This window comes from Macaca fascicularis, chromosome 6 (genome assembly GCF_037993035.2).
Source record: "Macaca fascicularis isolate 582-1 chromosome 6, T2T-MFA8v1.1".
In the NCBI taxonomy this organism is placed as follows: domain Eukaryota; kingdom Metazoa; phylum Chordata; class Mammalia; order Primates; family Cercopithecidae; genus Macaca; species Macaca fascicularis.
In genome coordinates, this window is record NC_088380.1 from 99552765 (window position 1) to 99571751 (window position 18987).

The window sequence follows — 18987 nt, forward strand, 5'->3', positions numbered from 1 at the left end:
CCAGAGAGACACTAATCTTAATCTCCAAATTTCTAAATTGGTCTAAACTATATTCCTAGGGTCTCAGATGATAAAAGGAAACCTCTGTAAGAGATCAGAAGGATTCTGAAAAATCATTTCAGAATCATTTTGACACTGATGTCAATATAAAAAATGGAGCCAAAAAAGAATATCTACTATTTCTGTGCCATTTTTGCTTTGAATCAAGGACATCTACAGACAACTAAGGGTACTTATTTACACCCAATTTGCAGGCTAATTATATTAGAATAGAACTTTGTTCTAAGGAACATAAGGAGTATAATACAATTATATTAGTTCGTAATCTAATGAAAACAGAGAAAAATTTTTAATGTTAATAATGCATTTAAATAGTCATTAAAAATAGTAACACAACTAACTACACATCTACAAGTTCTAAGAATATTTTGATAGCATCCCTGAAGTGGCTTCTGTCAAACAAAAAATAATCTAGAATGGTCCCTGGAGAGAATGGAGGTGGTTTTGAAAAGTTGAATAAAGTGAAAAAACCATGCTACTTCAGAACTAGGAAGTAAACAATGTTTAGGCGAGGCAGGTAGGGATGAACAACGAATGAAAAGTTTCCCTAACCAAAACACTCATTAGTGATCTACCTAAATAGAAGTGTAAGTTCAACAGTAAAAAGTCTTACTGGTAAGAAAAGAAAGTATAGTAATCCAAACAATGTTTAGGAAAGTAAGATAATAGTTAAAAAAGAAAAAAAAGTACCAACTTGACTATTTCACTGGCTTCTTTAGCCCTGGTAACACTTGGCTGCCCTCCTCATCCAATCTAGTTTTAATTTATCACTCAGTCACTTCAGCTCTGTTCTTACAAAATACCCTAGATCCTGTCAGCCCCGTTACTCTGTCATATCCACCCACCAAGGCTTACCCTAGTTGAGAGTGAGCTTAGGAAATCAAATAGATCTAGGATCAAAGCCATTAGGCCTTGGGTACCTGACTTCATTACTCAAAGCCCGTTTCCTCACTGGTAAAGTAAGAATTGCATCACTTACCTGACATAAACATAGATGGAGTACTTGGACATAATCTATACTAATAATGTCCTATCTACTGTTAGTCTCTCAATCAACTTCACTACTTGCCATTCCTAAAACAACTAGTGTGATAACTCAGTTACTAATTTTCTCTACACATTCAAAATCCCCAACCCTCTCTGCAACCTCCTTCTTCCTTGCTCTCTCAAGAAGTAAACTTCTTACCTATACAAATGGCCCCTGACTTACAAATGGCTGAACTTACAATTTTTTGACTTTAGGATGTGCTTATCAGGATATTAAATGCATTTTGACTTACAATATTTTCAAGTTAAAATGGGTTTATCATGGTGTAACCCCATCATAAGTCAAGAAGCATCTGTATTCCTCAAAAGACAGCTATCATCAAACATGAGTATCCTCTTCAAATTAGTTACTACACTACATGAATACTAGAGTACAGCCTACAACAGGGATCACTTCCTCCTCCAAACCACTTATTAACTGAGCTACTCAACTGCAACTTAACAAATATTATTTTTATTATCTTATATAGACATAACCTGTCTCCCAATTCAATAAATTCTTAGATGTAGATCTTATATTTTCAGAGCTTCTTAAATACCCAACACTTACTGAATAATACATATTCAATAAAGAGCTAATGATCTTCCAGCTTCCAAAGCTTACCAGTGTTAACAAAAAACTGAGTGACTGAGGGAAGTGTCTCAATCAGTAGAGGTTTATCGAGTCACACTTTGAGGACGCTCCTGGGGAAAAACAAGCCCACAGAAGCATCTGTGACCCGCACTTTCCAAAGAGGGCTTTGGCAACTCAGTATTCTAGGGGAGAGCATGCAGAAGTGAAAAACGGTGGGAGGGAAGTAGGCAGTGAGGCAAATGGTTACATTCTCCTGAGTACCTTTTCTGATAGCATAGTTACTGATTAGCAAAAATGTTATATGTTCACAAAAGAGTAATCAAAACAATGAGGGAACCTGAAATTATGAGAACTAGCTGAAAAAACTGGGGACTAGGAAAAAAATAAATGGTGGAGAGGGAGTGAGGGGAAGGACTGTTGAAAGGGAGAGATTATCCATGTAAAAGTGAAGAAAAATGAACTAATGAATGGTTAAAAATAGAGGAAGATTAACTTCAACTTAAAATAGGAACTTTTAATGAGACCTATTTAAATGTGGAATGAGGCGTTTAGTGGAAGTGCTTCCCATCGCTGGAGATGAAAAAGCACAGGCTGAACAATCCACTCAGCAGGAATGATTTAGGATAAACTGAATGTCAGATGGGAAGCAGGACTAGAAGCCTCTTAGATTCTTCCAGCACAATGTCTCTAAGGCTCTAAAATATCTGTCTTGCTCCAAATCACTGCAGCACCTGCTCCTATTGACACTGCCAAGGGGAGAAAGAAGAAAAAGATGTATTCTTGTAATTCTGTCATCAGAGTACATATCCTGTGGAAACAAGGCTGTAGAGAGTAAGTACAGTTTATGGAATCAGACACAAAGTTAAATATAACTTTTATGAATTCGAATGTCAGTCAATATTGTCACCATGGTAGAAAATACATCCTACATTCCAAATAAATTCGAAACAAATTTGTGTTTATGAGGGAGTCCACTTGTATCACCTTCCACGCTGTATTATTATTTCATGTATGCTAGGTTTTGCTTCCCTGAAGTCTAACCTCGTGTAAACCGAGACTATTGTTTAGGTTCTTTTTTTTGAGACAGAGTTTTGCTCTTGTTGCCCAGGCTGGAGTGCATTGGTGTGATCTCGGCTCACTGCAACCTCCGCCTTCTGGGTTCAAGCGATTCTCCTGCCTCAGCCTCCCGAGTAGCTGGGATTACAGGCGCCCGCCACCACGCCCGGTATTTTGTGTATTTTTCGTAAAGACGGGGTTTCACCATGTTGGCCAGGCTGGTCTCAAACTCCTGACCTTAGGTGATCCGTCCGTCTCGGCCTTCCAAAGTGCTGGGATTACAGGCGTGAGCCACCGCGCCCAACACTGTTTACGTTTTTGCGTGACCCGCAGATCTTTATCACGCTGCTTGAGTAACAATTCTGCTACACTAACAGATAAACTCAGTAGACTGGCAAGAAATTTTGTAATTAACTGCAGACAGAGCATTTAGTGAGTTACGGCACAGACTCTTCAATTTTCAGTCGTGCTCTGACTGGCTCCCTGTGTAAACTCAGGTCAGTCATTTAACCTCTCTAAGCCTGTTTTCCTATCTGCAATATGGTGAAAGTGAGGATCATGGAAAATATTCCATATAAAAGTACCTGGCATGCAGTAGATGCTCAGTAAATGCTTAGTGTAACGCTCAGCACCTAAGTGTCATGTGAGTATTAAATAAATCTGTTCCTTATTACAATTATCTTATGCAAAAAAAAACCTGCCAGATACTAGCATTCAGTTGAATTATGTTAAGTAAGTAGTACAACTCCTCTTTTTACTATCAGAATATTAAAACTACTAGTGTGATGTGCAAATTATATACTCGAAACTAGATACTGAAATTGGAATTTGGCTTTGGGACAGAAATCTTCTTCTTCCAGAACTCTCCAAAGGAATTCAACAGTCAAAAGAGACCGGTTTTTATTCTGCAGCAAAACAATGATATTCTGAACCTACGCCAACTAACTGAATACGTCGCAGAGCCCATTTCCCCCTCCAGTTTCCCTTGTCTCCTTTGCTCTCTGAAGGCAAGGAACAGCTATGCTTTCCCCCGCCTACAGCCTGAAACTTCTTACTAGGCCCCGCTCCTCGTCCCATGAGAGCACAGTAAATCCTGACTGAACAGGGTAAGAGAAGCTATAAGATGAGACAGACTAGAGATTTCTCTGGGAAGGTATTCGAGGGGCTCTAAGGTATTCACGGCGCACCTGAGGCGGTCCACCCAGAGGCCCCACAAGGAACCGCCCTATTGAACTTAAGTGACAGCCGCGCCGCCACCTCATCGCCGCCCAGTTCACGCTCTCGCCGAACACTCAGTCACGCTTGCGCGGCCCAAAACGAACAGCCCCGGCCCCGATCCTTTCTTTCGCTAAGTACCATTTCAATCGCCTTTATGATCCCTTGTGCAAAAGCGACAGAGATCCGAACCCACCTGGGACAGATGCTCCTCTTCTACAAATGCCGAGTCTGCAATGAGAGCGCATGCGCCTTTCCGAGGCATCATTCACGTGACTGGAAGTGGCTGGGTTCTGATTTGCTCGGTATTTGATTAAAAAGCCTTAATGTGGGTAAAAGCGGAGATTTCTCTGTTGCGCATGTGCGCGCTCTCAGCCTGATGGGAGTTGTAGTTCTGTGGGTGAAGCCCGACGTTACTATCAAGAAACCAAACTGCCAGCTCTGGGAGTTGTTCGCTGTCCCTACCCTGCTCTGCCAGGGAGAGAACGCCAGAGGGAGGCGGCTGGCCCGGCGACAGGCTCTCAAAACCGCTACCAGCGATGCTACTGCTGTGGGTGTCGCTGGTCGCAGTCTCGGCGCTAGCGGTACAGGCCCCCGGAGCAGGGGAGCAGAGGCGGGGAGCAGCCAAAGTGCCCAACGTGGTGCTGGTCGTAAGCGACTCCTTTGTAAGTACCGCGAGGCAGGGGAGGGGCCCCCGCTAGGGACCGGAGACCTCCCCGCCGCCGCCTGTGCTGCAAGCTTTGGGTAGCAGAACCTGAGACATTTTCAAACACCTTTCACCCCGATGCAAAGAAAGAAATACATTTTATGTGAGGCCCCGTGTACTCACAAGCACACCACATACCTATGCAGGCATGTAAAACAATAGTGAAATACTGAAAACATCTTTGCAGATTTTTTTTTTTAATACTGACCTCGATTCGCTAAATTATTTTACCACTACTAATGAACTTTCAGTCCATACCCCGGTTTGGTTTAATTGTGTGGTAAAATAACATTCTGCATCTCCATAAAAGCGTGTAAGCTTTCCAAAAGTCATTTCCCAGTTCACCTCAGGTTTGCAGGAATTCATGTTTGGGTGAGAAGTGAAGAAAGTTTATTTTTATTATCCAGGTTTGTGATAATCCTGTTAGTGCTGATTCAAATGGAGTCGTTGGTATAACTTGATTCACTCCCCCGTATTCCAGAAAAATTTTGCGTGTGTGTGTGTGTTGGTAATGTGGCCGAATCCCAAACTTAAACAGTTTCTGAAACTTTCCCAAGCCAAAGGTGCTACTGTCAACCTTACCGAAGCTTTTAGGATGATACATGTTTTAAAAAGTGCTGCTTAGACAATTGTTTGGTTATTAATTGTAATATTAGTTTATTATCACTCGGTGTTACTGTGGTCACACAGAGGTTGGTGTTAAGCATATCTGGCACTAAAGAGTGTTTGCAATCATATGTTGTATTCCCTTTCTCATAGATTAACCCGTGATGATTAAAATTGCATAGTCTGGATGTGCCCATGAGATTTTTTGAAAATATTAAAGTTATCTTTGTGATTTAAACTTAGAGAATGGGCGGTACTGGAAATTGACTAGATGGCATTTTATTACAGAGTGATCTTGTAATCAAAGACAAATGAAGGAAGCAGGATTGTGCAGAGGAGAAGCTGAATTTTGTTGCTATCTTATTATGACAGTTCTCAAAACTAATATGGTGCTTCAGAGCTGCTTTCCAGTTGGAGTGAGGGGAACAGACCTTTCTACCTGCATGTTGGATGGCCACTGATTGTGGGCTGCTCCTAGAATGGGGCATGATGTTGGGCAAAGCAGCTGTCTTCAGCAGAGGCAATTGTTCATTCCTAAAAGGGAATTCGGATGTGGATCACAACATCCCAGAAACTTCTAAAGATGACTGAGATATTTAGGTTTGTTACTTCTTTAGTATAGTATGAATGCATAGATTTTTCTATATTTGCTTACATTTTTGGCATTCACATACTTGTTAGTATTCAAAGTGTCCTATCTTTGGCCAGTGGAAGCCCCTTCAGGTGGTTCTGAGTCCTTTTGACCCATCCCCATTAGTATTTGACAGCTTGCTTTAACAGAGTTCAGTGTCCACAATGCGTATTTCCTGCCCCATCTTGTATTTAGAGACCACAATCTGAGTGTTAGGGTTTTCATTGCATCTAGACCTTTCCAGTGGACAAATCTAGAAAGTACATATATTTTAGAAAGAGAAAAATAAATTGTGAGATTATACTGATACTTTCCATTCAAATTTATGAGTTCATTCTTTAATTTTTATACTTATATCTTTTTTGTCTTATGCCAAATATTTTGGTCTAAACACATTAATACAATTACTTATTTGCTTTTTCCAAACATATAATATGTATATATCAATGTGTTTGAAAATAAGACAGTAATATTACTAGAAATAATGCTAGTCCTGAGTGGAGCTTACAGTTTCTTTGAAGTTTTTGTTTTAGGTGTATTCAACTATATAGTAAAAAGATTGGTCTTTAAACTTAAAATAATTCCTCTGTCTATGATTATACCAGTTTGGTATGCTGTTAGATTCTTGACACTGATTTATCATTTCTAAAACTCTACAGGCTAAGATAGAGCAGTTCAGCTGATAATAATTGTAGGAAGAAGATAGCACATTTGTTTTACATTCAGGATAACAACGCAAGAGCTTTGCAGACCGACTCCCAAGAAAACAAGCAAAACAAATGAAAACACTTTATACATAAAAACTATTAAATATTTGAAACATTTAAAGTGTCTGGAAATTGTCCTAAGGGCATACACCAAATGAAGAAGCATTTATTCAAGAAAATCCACTAAAACTTGGTAAGAACAGCAAGAAGAGTCTGTGGCAGTGAACTATGGCTTTGACAGAGGTTTCACTCACGTAGGTGTGGCCAAGAAGATAGGACTCCTCCCCACAGCTCCCAATGACTGGTTATCATATCTCACTAGAAGGGACAGGCTGTGAGGATTTCTCATCTTCTCCTAATCCAAGTTGGAGAGGTTAAATTCCTAATGAATGCAGCTGAGAAGTTGAGGGCTCCCTTACTTCAGTCAGCCCCCACTTACAGGACAGAGGCTTTATGCCAGGTGCGGAAGCTTGAGAATACTAGGACCCTCATTGCCCTGGCCCTAGCTCTGAGGTAGGACAGAGGTTCCATACCAGGAGAGACAAGCTGAGAAGATCAAACAAGCTTCTGCAAAGCAAGCAGAATGGAGGAAATAATAAGGATTAGAGCAGAAATTAAGGAAACAGAGGATGGAAAAATAGTAGAGAAAATCAATGAGACAAAAAATTGGTTCTTAGACAAAATCAGCAAAATTGACAAACAGTAGCTATGCTGAACAAGAAAAAAGACAAAAGAGCTAGATTACTAAAATCATGAAAGAGAATGGATACATTACCTTAAGAAATAAAAGAATTACAAGGGAATACTTACATATAACAACTGTATATCATCAAATTAGATAACTTAAATGAAATGGACAAATTGCTAGGAAGGCAGAAACTACTGAAACTGACTCAAGAAGAAATAGGCAATCTGAATAGACTTATAAGAAGTAAAGAGAGTAAACTGGTAATTTTAAAACTACCAACAAAGAAAAGCACAGACCCAAACAGTTTCACTGATAAATTCTACCAAATACTTAAAGAATAATTAATATTAATTCTTCATCTCCTCTTCCAAAAATTAGGAGAGAACACTTCCAAACTATAAGACCAGTTTGACCAGGCGCAGTGGCTCACACCTGTAATCCCAGCACTTTGGGAGACCAAGGTGGGTGGATCACCTGAGATCAGGAGTTCAAGACCAGCCTGGGCAACATGGTGAAACCCCGTCTCTACTAAAAATACAAAAATTAGCCAGGTGTGGCAGGCATCTGTAATCCCAGTTACTCGGGAGGCTGAGGCAGGGAGAATTGCTTGAACCCAGGAGACAGAGGTGCAGTGAGCCGAGACTTGCCATTGCACTCCAGCCTGGGCAACAGAGCAAGACTCCATCTCAAAAAAACAAACAAACAAACAAAAAAACAGTTTTTGCCTGATTCCAAAGCCAGGCATACATCACAACGAAAGAAACCCACAGACCAGTATCCCTTAGGAATATAAGAGCAAAGATCCTCAACAAAATGGATTTGGCCCTCCATATTCACAGGTTCTCAATCTGCAGATTCCACCAACCTCAGATAAAAATATATGGTATTTATGGGATGTGGAACTCACAGAACTTGACTTTTCCTATCCATGGGTTCCTCAGGACTGACTGTGGGACTTGAGCTCGCAAAGATTTAGTATCCTAGGGAGGTATTGGAAACAATCCCCTACAGATACCAAGGGACAAATGTACTAGGAAACCAAATTCATTAGTATATAAGAAGGATTATTCATTACCAAGTGGGATTTATCTCCAAAATGTACAGTGAGTTTACTATCTGAAAATCAATTAATGTAATACATCATATTGACTAAATAAAGGACAAAACCCATGTGACCATCTCAATAGATGCAGAAAAAGCATTTGACAAGATTTAACAATCCTTATGCATTCAACTGGCTAGAAATAGAAGGGAACTAAAAGGCATCTACAAAAAAAAAGCCAGAACTTTACACTGAATGGTTAAAAGAAAAAAAAAAATCAGTTTTCTGACTAAGATCAGAAAGAAGACAGGGATGTGTGTTCTCACCACTGCTATACAGCATTGTACTGGGGGTTCTAGCCACAGAATTAGAAAAAAAGATTAAATAAAAAGCATTCATATTGGAAAGGAAGAAGTAAAAGTATCTATACTTGCAATAATCTTGTATATAGGATTCTACAGATCCACTACAAAACTATTGAACTAATAAATTAGTAAGGCTGTATACAAGATCAGTGTACAAAAATAAATTATATTTTATACACTTAATTGATTAATACACTTACAGTCAAATTAAGAAAACAGTTCCATTTAAAGTAACATCAGAATGGATGAAATACTTAAAATAAATCTAATCAAAGAAATGTAGTTCTTATACTCTGAAAACTACAAAACATTGTTGAAAGAAATAAAAGAACATTTAAATAAATGAACAGACATCCCCTTTTCATGGATCAGATTTGATATTGTTAATATAGCAGTACTCACCAAATTGATATACAGGTTCAATTCAATGCCTGTCAAAATCCCTAGAACTTTTTTTTTTTGCAGAGATGGAAAAACCCATCCTAAAATTCATATGGAAATTCAAGGGACCCAGAATAGCCAAAAATAAATCTTGAAATAAAAAGAACAAAGTTGAAAGACACCTCCCAATTTTAAAGCTTACATCATAACTACACCAATCAATGTAGTATGTAATTGCCTTAAGGATAGATGACATACAGATCAATGGAATAGAATCTAAAGTCCAGAAATAAACTTCATGTTTATAGTAAATTGATTTTTCAACAAGGGTGCCAAGACCATTTAATAGGGAAAGAATGATCTTTTAAACAAATGGTGCTGGTAAAAAAAAAATATGAAAGAAGTTGGACCCTGCCTTGCACCATATACAAAAAAAAAAAAAAAAAAAACTTTAAATGATTGATTAAACAAATTACAAATTGTAGTAAAACTACAAAACTCTTACAACATAGGTGTAAGTCTTCGTGATTATGGATTAGGCAATTAAAAGATGGGCAAAAGATTTTCTTTCTTTTTTTTTTTTTTTTTTTTGATGGAGTCTCACTCTGTCACCCAGGCCACAGTGCATTGGCATGATCTCAGCTCACTGCAACTTCCATCTCCTGGGTTCAAGCCATTCTCCTGCCTCAGCCTCCCGAGTAGCTGGGACTACAGGTGCATGCCACCACACCCAGATCTTTTTTTTTTTTTTTTTTGTATTTTTAGTAGAGACGGGGTTTCACCATGTTAGCCAGGATGTTCTCAATCTCCTGACCTCAAGATACACCCGCCTAGGCCTCCCAAAGTGCTGGCATTACAGGCATGAGCTGCCACCATACCCGGCCAAAAGATCTTAATAGACATTTCTTCATAGAAGATATGCAGATGACCAATAAGTACATGAAAAGATGCTCAACATCGTTAATCATTAGGGAAATGTAAATCAAAACCACAGTGAGACACCAGTTATACCCACTGGGATGGTTATAATGGAAAAGACAATAACTAGAGTTGGCAACAATGTGGAGGAATTACAACCCATACACTGCTGGTAAGATCATGCAACCATTGGAAAACAGTTTGGCAGTTTCTCAAATGGTTAACCATAGAGTTGCCGTATAATCCAGCAGTTTTACTCCTAGGTGTATATCCAAGGGAAATGAAAATATGAGTCTACACAAAAACTTGTACATGAATGTTCATAGCATTATAAATGTTCAGTATACATAATGGCCAAAAAGTATAAACAACCCAAATGCCCATTAATTGATAAATGGATAAATAAAATTTGGTAATATTATTCAATGATAAAAAAATATGGTACGTGCTACAATGTAGATGAAACCTGAAAAGATTATGCTAAGTGAAAGAAGCTAGTCACAAAGGACCACATAGTGTGTGATTCCATTCATATGAAATGTCCAGAGAAAGCAAATATATAGAGCCAGAAAGTAGATTAGTGGTTGTCTAGGCTTCAGGCAAATAGAGAGTAATGGCTAAAGAGTGCAGAATGTCTTTTGGGGATGATGAGAACATTCTAAAAATTGACTATGGTAATGGTTGCACAGCTTTCTGAATATACTAAAAAATCATTGAATTGTACACTTTAAACGGATGAGTTGTTTAATGTGTGAATTATACCTTAATAATCCCATTTTTTTAAAAATAGAAAACATGCCAGGTACGGCGGCTCACACCTGTAATACCGGCACTTTGGGAAGCCAAGATGAGCAGATCACCTGAGGTCAGAAGTTCAAGACCAGCCTGGCAACATGGTGAAACCCCGTCTCTACTAAGAATACAAAAATTAGCCAGGCATGGTGGTGGGCACCTGTAATCCCAGCTACTCAGGAGGCTGAGGCAGGAAAATCGCTTGAACCCAGGTGTCAGAGGTTGCAGTGAGCCGAGATTGTGCCACTGGACTCCAGCCTTGGCGACCGGGTGAGTCTCTGACTCAAAAAAATGAATAAAATTTTAAAAATTAAATAAATAAATAATAGAAAACAAGCATCTCTGTCTGGGTCCTAAAGGACATAGGCATCTTCTGCATCCCCACTCCTACTCCTACGTCTATTCCCTGCCACTGCACCTGTATCCGTTTTAGTTTTGGTGAGGTTTCGGGAGTGGCAGGGGAGAGTAGGTACAGGAATGTTCACTACAGAGTCTAGTGAGAATCTCATTCAGTCTGATGAACAGATCTGGGAAGAACACTATAAGCAGTCTTGCCATGCTAACATGACAAATGAAAGTTGCTGTTACATCCTTTCATTAGGATGATACATTCAAATCTAAACTCTGATTCTGCATGGCCCATAATGATAAGGAACCAAGTACAAGTCATGGTTCAGAAGGAGCAATCAAAATCACAAAATCATATCTACCAAAAGGCTCACCCACCCCAAGGGGGAAAAATGTACAGAGCCCTGAGAATTAATTAACAAGAGCAGAATGCAGCAACTAAAGGCAGTTGGTACCATTTCTGTCACTTTTGCAGAAAGCCAATTAATGGGTCATTTTTATTTTTTAAATGCCCAATTTTAGAGTGCTTAATTTGTTTGAACCATAGGAATGGCTTTGAGAAAATTGAAACGGGCTATTAGTAAATTATAGAAGTTATCCCAAAAGCAATTCTGCAAGATTTTCTCTCCCAACTAAATTTGACAGAACTGTGTTTTCACTTATATCTGGCTATCCGTTGTAAACCACATTAACATAATATGGAAAACTTACTTTCTCTGTTTTTCATCAACCAGCTGTGTTAAGATGCCTTTCAGTTCAGAATGAAATATTCTATGGACCGTCTCCCATTGATACCATTATCAGCAGTACTAGTAGTAGCCTAGTTTTTAAATGATTCATTAGTGTGTAAAAACTACGTGAAGTCAAAAACCAAAACTTCTAGAAGATTTTTAAATATTTTCTCTATTAACATTTTGGTCTTCGTTTAGAGTATTACTGATATTTTTCACATTGCGAATATGTATATCATAATTTAAATATTTCCTAGGAACCAAATTTTGCTATTGATATGCTTAATCCAATTTATTAAGCTTTGCAAAAATATACTGTTGAATTTTGAGCATAAATTTGTCTTCCTTTTTAAATTGAACAAATCTCTAGATTAGAGATTCATTTCATTTCATTCACTAAATATTTGCATCCCGCTCGCTGCCTTGTATACATCTCAGACAGTTGTTGTAACATAGGTCACCTTTCACTGATGGAATTGTTGGTAACTTTCCCACATGAGGGCAGTCACCCCCTCCCTTTCTGGTTACCTCTGCCATTATATTTCAAAGAGTCCTGCTTTCCAGCATGCTTTTGATACAGATGATGTCCCTGTACTAGTCATAGAAATGAATCAGGAAATCACTAACATGGATTTTAATCTGACGCATTAGTTATTGATATGCTGCGGTAGTCATTTGCAGTGGTCGTTACACCAATTTGAACCTAGCCTGCAGGACTTGGAGTCCAAATCCCAATATTTAAATTATATAGCACCTTTAAGACAGTTCTTCTACCTTGTGACCTCCTGCTCCATCCCCCAACCAGGTAAGCCTGGCTTGTCTGGATTCTAGGCAGTGGACACAAATTGTTATCTCCCCATGTCCAAAAGATTGTAAGCATAAGACATATAGACATTTGAAATTTGTAAGGATAAATTTCTGAGAATTTGAATTTAAGGGCTTAAAGAAATTCTCATGAGGGAGGGCTATGCACCTTTTTTTTTATTTTGAAATGGAGTCTCGCTCTGTCACTCATGCTGGAGTGCAGTGGTGCCATCTCAGCTCACTGCAACCTCTGCTTCCCACATTCAAGTGATTCTCTTGCCTCAGCCTCCCGAGTAGCTGGGATCACAGGCACCCGCCACCACACCTAGCTAATTTTTGTATTTTTCTTAGAGACAAGGTTTCACCATGTTGGCCCGACTGGCCTTGAACTCCTGACCTCAAGTGATCTGCCTGCCTCGGCCTCCCAAAGCACTGGGATTACAGGCATGAGCCACTGTGCCTGGCCTCTATGTACTTTTGTCTTTGGCTTTCTAGCTCATCATTGAGGAAATCCATAGTTATTTGCTTAGCATTCAGTGATTACTCTTGCTAGAAGTGGTAATTTATTTTGACATAAGACATGCATAATTTTCTCCATCTTAAAAAAAAAGAACTGACTTTAATCCCACATTTTCTTCCAGCTAACACACCATTCCCTAACATCGATCCTGTTTTTCTGTTTCGCTTTGCAAAATAACTTCTTAGAAGAGCTTTTCTTTTTTCCCCCTGCTGCCTCACTTTCCTGCCTCCCATTCCTTCCCCTTTCCAGTTTAGCTGTTCATCTTTACCGCCCATTGAAAGTGCTCTTGTCAAGGTCACCAGCTGTCTCCATACTGCCAATTCCAATGTGCATTTTCTGGCCTCATTTCAGGTGCATTCTCAACACAGCAGATGTTACCTCTTTCTTGGCACACTGTCTTCTCTCAGCTGTCATGGCACTCGGTCTCCTCACATCTTCCTCCCTTGGCCATTCTTTCTCAGTTTCCCATGCTGCTTTCCCCTCTTATTTGGGACTCCTTACAACTTCTTCTAGACCCTTTTCTTTCCCCTCCTTTCCCTCTATCCCTAAAAGGTTTTATTTAGTCTCACAGTTTTCAAAACCATGAATATGTTAAATACTCCCAAGTTTTATTTCACCAAGATAGACTTCTCTCAACTCCAGATTCCTGTCTGTATCCAACAGCCTACTTTATGTCTCTATTTAGGAATCTCAGCTATCCCAAGGGTTTAGATATATTCTGTATTTTGGGTTGGCTCATGTTTTAAACTGGAATTTATTTGTACTTATGTTGAAAACATGTAATAGAACTCCAGGACTGGAATATTCTTTTTTCTGTTCTTGCTCTTTACCAAGGTGAGTTCTTCAATTCTCAGTTCATCTCCAAAATGCATATCTCCAGCCCAAACATCTCCTAATCTTCAGACTCATTTATCAAGCTGCCTAATTTTTTTTGTAGAAACAAGGTCTCCCTATGTTGCCCAGGCTGGTCTTGACCTCTGAGCTCAAGCTATCCTCCCACCTCAGCCTCCCAAAGTGCTAGGATTACAGGCATGAGCCACCACACCCCACCCCAGCTGCCTAATTGATATCACCACTTCCATCTCACAGATACCTCAAACTTTGTATGTCCCTTAAATTCTTTGAATAGCTGGATCCTACTCATTCTTTAGGTCTCATATATCCCAGAGAAGACTTCCCTGTCCACACTGTCTAACATAGGTCTCTCTTGTCCTTCTGTATCTCAGATTTTTTTTCAAAGCATACATCATAATTTGTAATTATTCATGGTTTATTTGCCAGTATACTTTTTGCCTCTCCCACTAGACTGTTAGCTTCATGGGGCCTAGGACTGTTTTATTCACCATTGCATCCTCAGATTTTGCACAGTGCCTGGCACATAGTTAAGTATTCAATAAATACTTAGTTCATCATCCCCCAAAAGAACGTTCTATGAAGTCCTTTATTTACTGTATTCAAATGAATCCAAGCGTAACACTGCGTTGAATTCTAGATATTTATGTACCAGATACTGGGAACACTCTCTATACTTGTTTTGTTTTTATCTTTGGAGGATTCTTAAAATCATATTGAAGTCTTCTGCTATTGTAAATTTTATGGTTAAAGAAAATAATTTTCTTCTTTGTTAATGCAATCAATGCTAATTAAATTTCCTTATTTCCAGGATGGAAGGTTAACATTTCATCCAGGAAGTCAGGTAGTGAAACTTCCTTTTATCAACTTTATGAAGGCACGTGGGACTTCCTTTCTAAATGCCTACACAAATTCTCCAATTTGTTGCCCATCACGCGCAGGTATGAATATCCTTAATATGAATGGGAGAAAGTGGCTACACACTGAAGCTATATTCACAGTTTAAAAGATTATAACTAAAAGTAGAATGGTTATATTTGGCTTCAATAAAATTGTTTTAATATAAAAGATGTGCATTTTAAGGTATATATTGGCTATTGGGCGTGTTCAAATTGTATTTTTCAAGAGTAGGAATTTTTATCATTTAGAATGGTGTCTAGTTCATGTGTTACCATTTTATTTCCTTGTGACCGGGGACTAAGAATCTCTTGACCATCCAAGAAAATGAGGGAATACACATATTTCCTAGAAGAGTTCTGTTTCCAGGGAAATTTTTCAGTAACGCTATAGGTAATGGGGAGGACTTCTATGAACATCAGAGTATACCATAAAGTAGTTACAACTTATATTTAGATTTACCTGAATTTTTTCTTATTATTTCGGATTATATACTTTACCTCTTTCTTTCAGTTTCAATTCACTTTTATCCCAAGTCAAATTGTTCACTTTTATTATAATAATTTAACAAATAGACATAGTTTTATTGGCAGAATGTCAGTGACATTAAGCCATGAATGATTAACAAATAGGAAAAAACTGCCATTTTTATAAATTCTATCTATTGTCTGATAGTTGTTTTCCTTTTCCCCTGTCTTCTGGTTTATGATTGTTGCCTTGGAACCCATAAATGGCACTCAGTGATTTGGTTTGTCTGTAAATGAAATGATTTTCTCTGTGATTTGAGTTATAACTTCTCTTTTTATTTTCAACACTAACAACTCTATTATTACCAGTGATTAAAAGAAAACTAAACTATATTGAAAATGATATTTCAATAATGAAGGACCAGCATATTAAAAAACAGTTTTGTTAACTGTAAAGTAGAATGAGCAGTGGGCTAGGGTGAGACAATGACCTGGATGTGAATGCTTAAGCAAGTCACTCAGTCTTCTTATCTGCCAATTGCTGTGTATACTGTGTACCTCACAGGGTTGTTCTGAGCATCACATTAAATAATGAATGAGAAAGTGGCCAATGAACCCTAGATGTCTCAAAATGTCAGATGTTATTTTTCCTGGAAGAAGTATATTTTGAAGAGTAAGCAAGGTTAAATAATTTGTCAAAGACTACTCAGTAACTGGTGTTATTGGGATTCAAACCCAGGTAATCCCCCATCCCAGCTCTCAGAAAACATCTTGCTAGATGAAAACAGAAAGCTTATTCTAACTTTCTATTTATGTACACAGAAATGGGAAAATAAGTATTGATTGAATAAGCAATCATAGTTGTAGAAAATGAGAGATAAGGCATAGCACACTTACATTTTTTTGTGGAAAGCCAGCAAAAGGACAGGGAATAAGGGAAGATCCTTAAGGATATTGGGGAAATGAGATCTGTACTTCAATTGTCTGATTTAGAAAATTAACCAATGAATACTTAGGGATTATTTTTGTGCTTGAAAGAGGCCTCTAGTCACACACACTTTTTATTTAATTCCAGCTGTATTTACCTTAAGTAACTTAACCACTAAGCATTAGTCAACTCATCTGTAAAATGGAAATAGTAACTCCCCACAGAGTATCTCCCTGATAAAATGAGGTAACAATCAGAAATGTTTGCTAAAGCACCTAATCTGGGTACGTTTTATTGCAGAGCATGAGCTCTACACTAGTGGACTGCTCTCTCAGAGTAATTGGCCTAATAGTTAAATTGTTAAGCGTTACCTTAATCCCAATTCCTTTTTTTTTTTCTCTCTCTCTCTCTCTCAGCAATGTGGAGTGGACTCTTCACTCACTTAACAGAATCTTGGAATAATTTTAAGGGTCTAGATCCAAATTATACAACATGGATGGATGTCATGGAGAGGCATGGCTACCGAACACAGAAATTCGGGAAACTGGACTATACGTCAGGACATCACTCCGTTAGGTAAAAAATGAAACAAAAATAATCTTCATGGACTGCCCTCTACCATAGCGTGTACATGTAGTCTTTTTTACTTTAACTTTTTTATTTTTCCACAAAGGTGAAAGTAAATATCTTAATTCCTTCATTGTGTTAATTAGGCTGAAATTTTAGCTTTCTTTCATCTTCCTAAAACATTAAAATGGCTAATATACTAGTCATTTTGTTTTTCTTAAACAATAAAGATCTATAAGTAGTGTTTGTAAAGTTGTTTAGCCCGTGCTTTATTTTCATTGAATTTCTTTTAATGGCTACTGTATTATTAATTTTAAAATCTGTTTTTAAAACCATAGCCTTCTTGCTGCTTTCCTTGGTCAGCTCTCTCTAACTTGAGTCTATTGTAACTTTGTTTTTCTTTCATTTTACCAAGTCCTCAAAAACCAGGCAGCTAAGCATAGTGGTTAAGAGTAGAGGTCAAGAATCAGATTGCCTACTTTTGAATTATAGTTTCTGTTTACTACTAGCATTGTAGTAGTCTGATCTTGGACACATTGTCTAAATGTTGACACTGTACTTTAATTTCTTTGCTGTGAGGATTAAATGTATCAATAAGTTCAGCAAAGAGCTAACATAGGAGACCTGAGACTGCTCTGCTTAGAAAGGCTTGCTTGGAAGGTTGCCCCTGTCTAGCATCTGGGAACTTGGATTTCTGGAGTATTCCCACTATTCCTTAACTGATAAGAGTGGCTTATTGTGTGCCTGGAGCATTTGTACATTGCGGTTTATGCCGAATATCAGCTTTCCTTCCAGGAGTCTGGAATTTTGGTATGTGCTAAGTAGAGGGCACTTATATAATCAGCACCCCCTCCTAAAAATCTTGGGTACTGATTCTCTAATGAGCAGAAACAGCACTTCACATGTGTTGTCACAATTTGATGGTGGAAGAATTACGTCCTCTGTGACTCCATCTGGAAGCTTGTGCCTAGTTTCTTCTGGACTTCACCCTACGCACCTTTTCCCTTTGCTGATTTCGCTGTGTATCCTTTTATGTGATAAACTATAGCCATGAGTGCAGCTGTAGTCTGAGTCCTGCAATTCCTCCCACTGAACTTCGGTGTGATCTTGGGATCCCCCAACATTTGTGGCCCCCAACACAAATACATATTGGGGATTAGAGTGCCTCTTTCTTACCTAGGCAAGTGCTAATTGAGGGTTATTGGTAATGGTTGTTGTGATGATGACGATGATACAAATGATGATAAATAATAAGAAGAAATTAAGTTAACAAAAATAGTGATGAATGTAGTGAGTTGAATAATGTTCCCCCAAATTTTGTGACCACCTAGAAAGAACTTCAGAATGTGATCTTATTGGAAAATAGACCCTATTTGCAGATGTAATTAGTAAGGATCTCCAGATGAAATCATGACTGCTGTCCTTACTAGAAGAGGAACAAGGACATAGGCACACACAGAAGAAAACAATGTGAAGACGGAGGCAGAGATAGTAGTGATGCAGCTACAAGCCAAAGAATGAAGGATTGCCAGGAGTCACCATAAGTTAGGAAGAGGCAAGGAAAAATTCTGCCAGAGCCTTCAGAGGGAATGTGTCTCTGCTGACACCTTGATTTTAGACTTACAGCTTCCAGAACTGTGGGAGAACAGGTTCCTGTTGTTTTAAGCCACACAGTTTGTAATAGTTTATTCTGACAGTTCTGGGAGATGAATACAGTGAGTTTTGGGTAAACAGATACTAAAATAATCTAAAATAATCTGAACATTAAAATTGATTTGCTAGTTACTGTTTAATTTCTTTCCTTTTCTGTCCTCCAAAATCTAAAAGATGGCAGTACAGGAAACGCAGAAGCAATCCTGACATTCCTATTCTTTGCTCTGTCTTCTAATGCATGGCCAAATGTAGTCAGTTCTGCTTCTGAATTATTTCTCCAATTTACTCACTTCTCACTCTCTCCACCAAGCTACTGTCATCTCTTGCCTAAACTATTAAAATGGGCTTCTACCTGGACTCTTCGTACTCTATCTGACCCATTTTCTATAGGCAACTGGAATGATCTTTCTTAGATATATGTCTGATTACATG

The 18987-nt window shown here is 38.4% G+C and overlaps 2 protein-coding genes across 7 annotated transcripts in view; one reads left to right on the forward strand and one right to left on the reverse strand.

Annotated features, from left to right (window-relative positions):
- The window catches only part of SKIC3 (SKI3 subunit of superkiller complex), a 92188-nt gene extending 87998 nt beyond the window's left edge, over positions 1–4190 (reverse strand). For both annotated transcript variants that reach the window (XM_005557399.4, XM_045394027.2), the window contains exon 1: positions 4149–4190. The gene's annotated coding sequence lies outside the window, so the exon portion shown is untranslated. The remainder of the gene's footprint in view (positions 1–4148) is intronic.
- Positions 4191–4340: 150 nt separating this feature from the next.
- ARSK (arylsulfatase family member K) overlaps positions 4341–18987 on the forward strand; it is a 49464-nt gene continuing 34817 nt past the window's right edge. For 4 of the 5 annotated variants that reach the window (XR_012413936.1, XR_012413937.1, XM_073993887.1 and 1 more), the window contains exons 1-3: positions 4341–4617; positions 14855–14984; positions 16752–16911. Coding sequence is in view for 2 of the 5 variants with exons in the window: in XM_005557401.4 (XP_005557458.3) it covers positions 4492–4617; positions 14855–14984; positions 16752–16911 (416 nt within the window). In the remaining 3 variants the exon portion in view is untranslated. Of the gene's footprint in view, positions 4618–10786; positions 11059–14854; positions 14985–16751; positions 16912–18987 lie in introns of all 5 variants that reach the window. The other variant, XM_065546499.2, reaches the window with a different exon arrangement.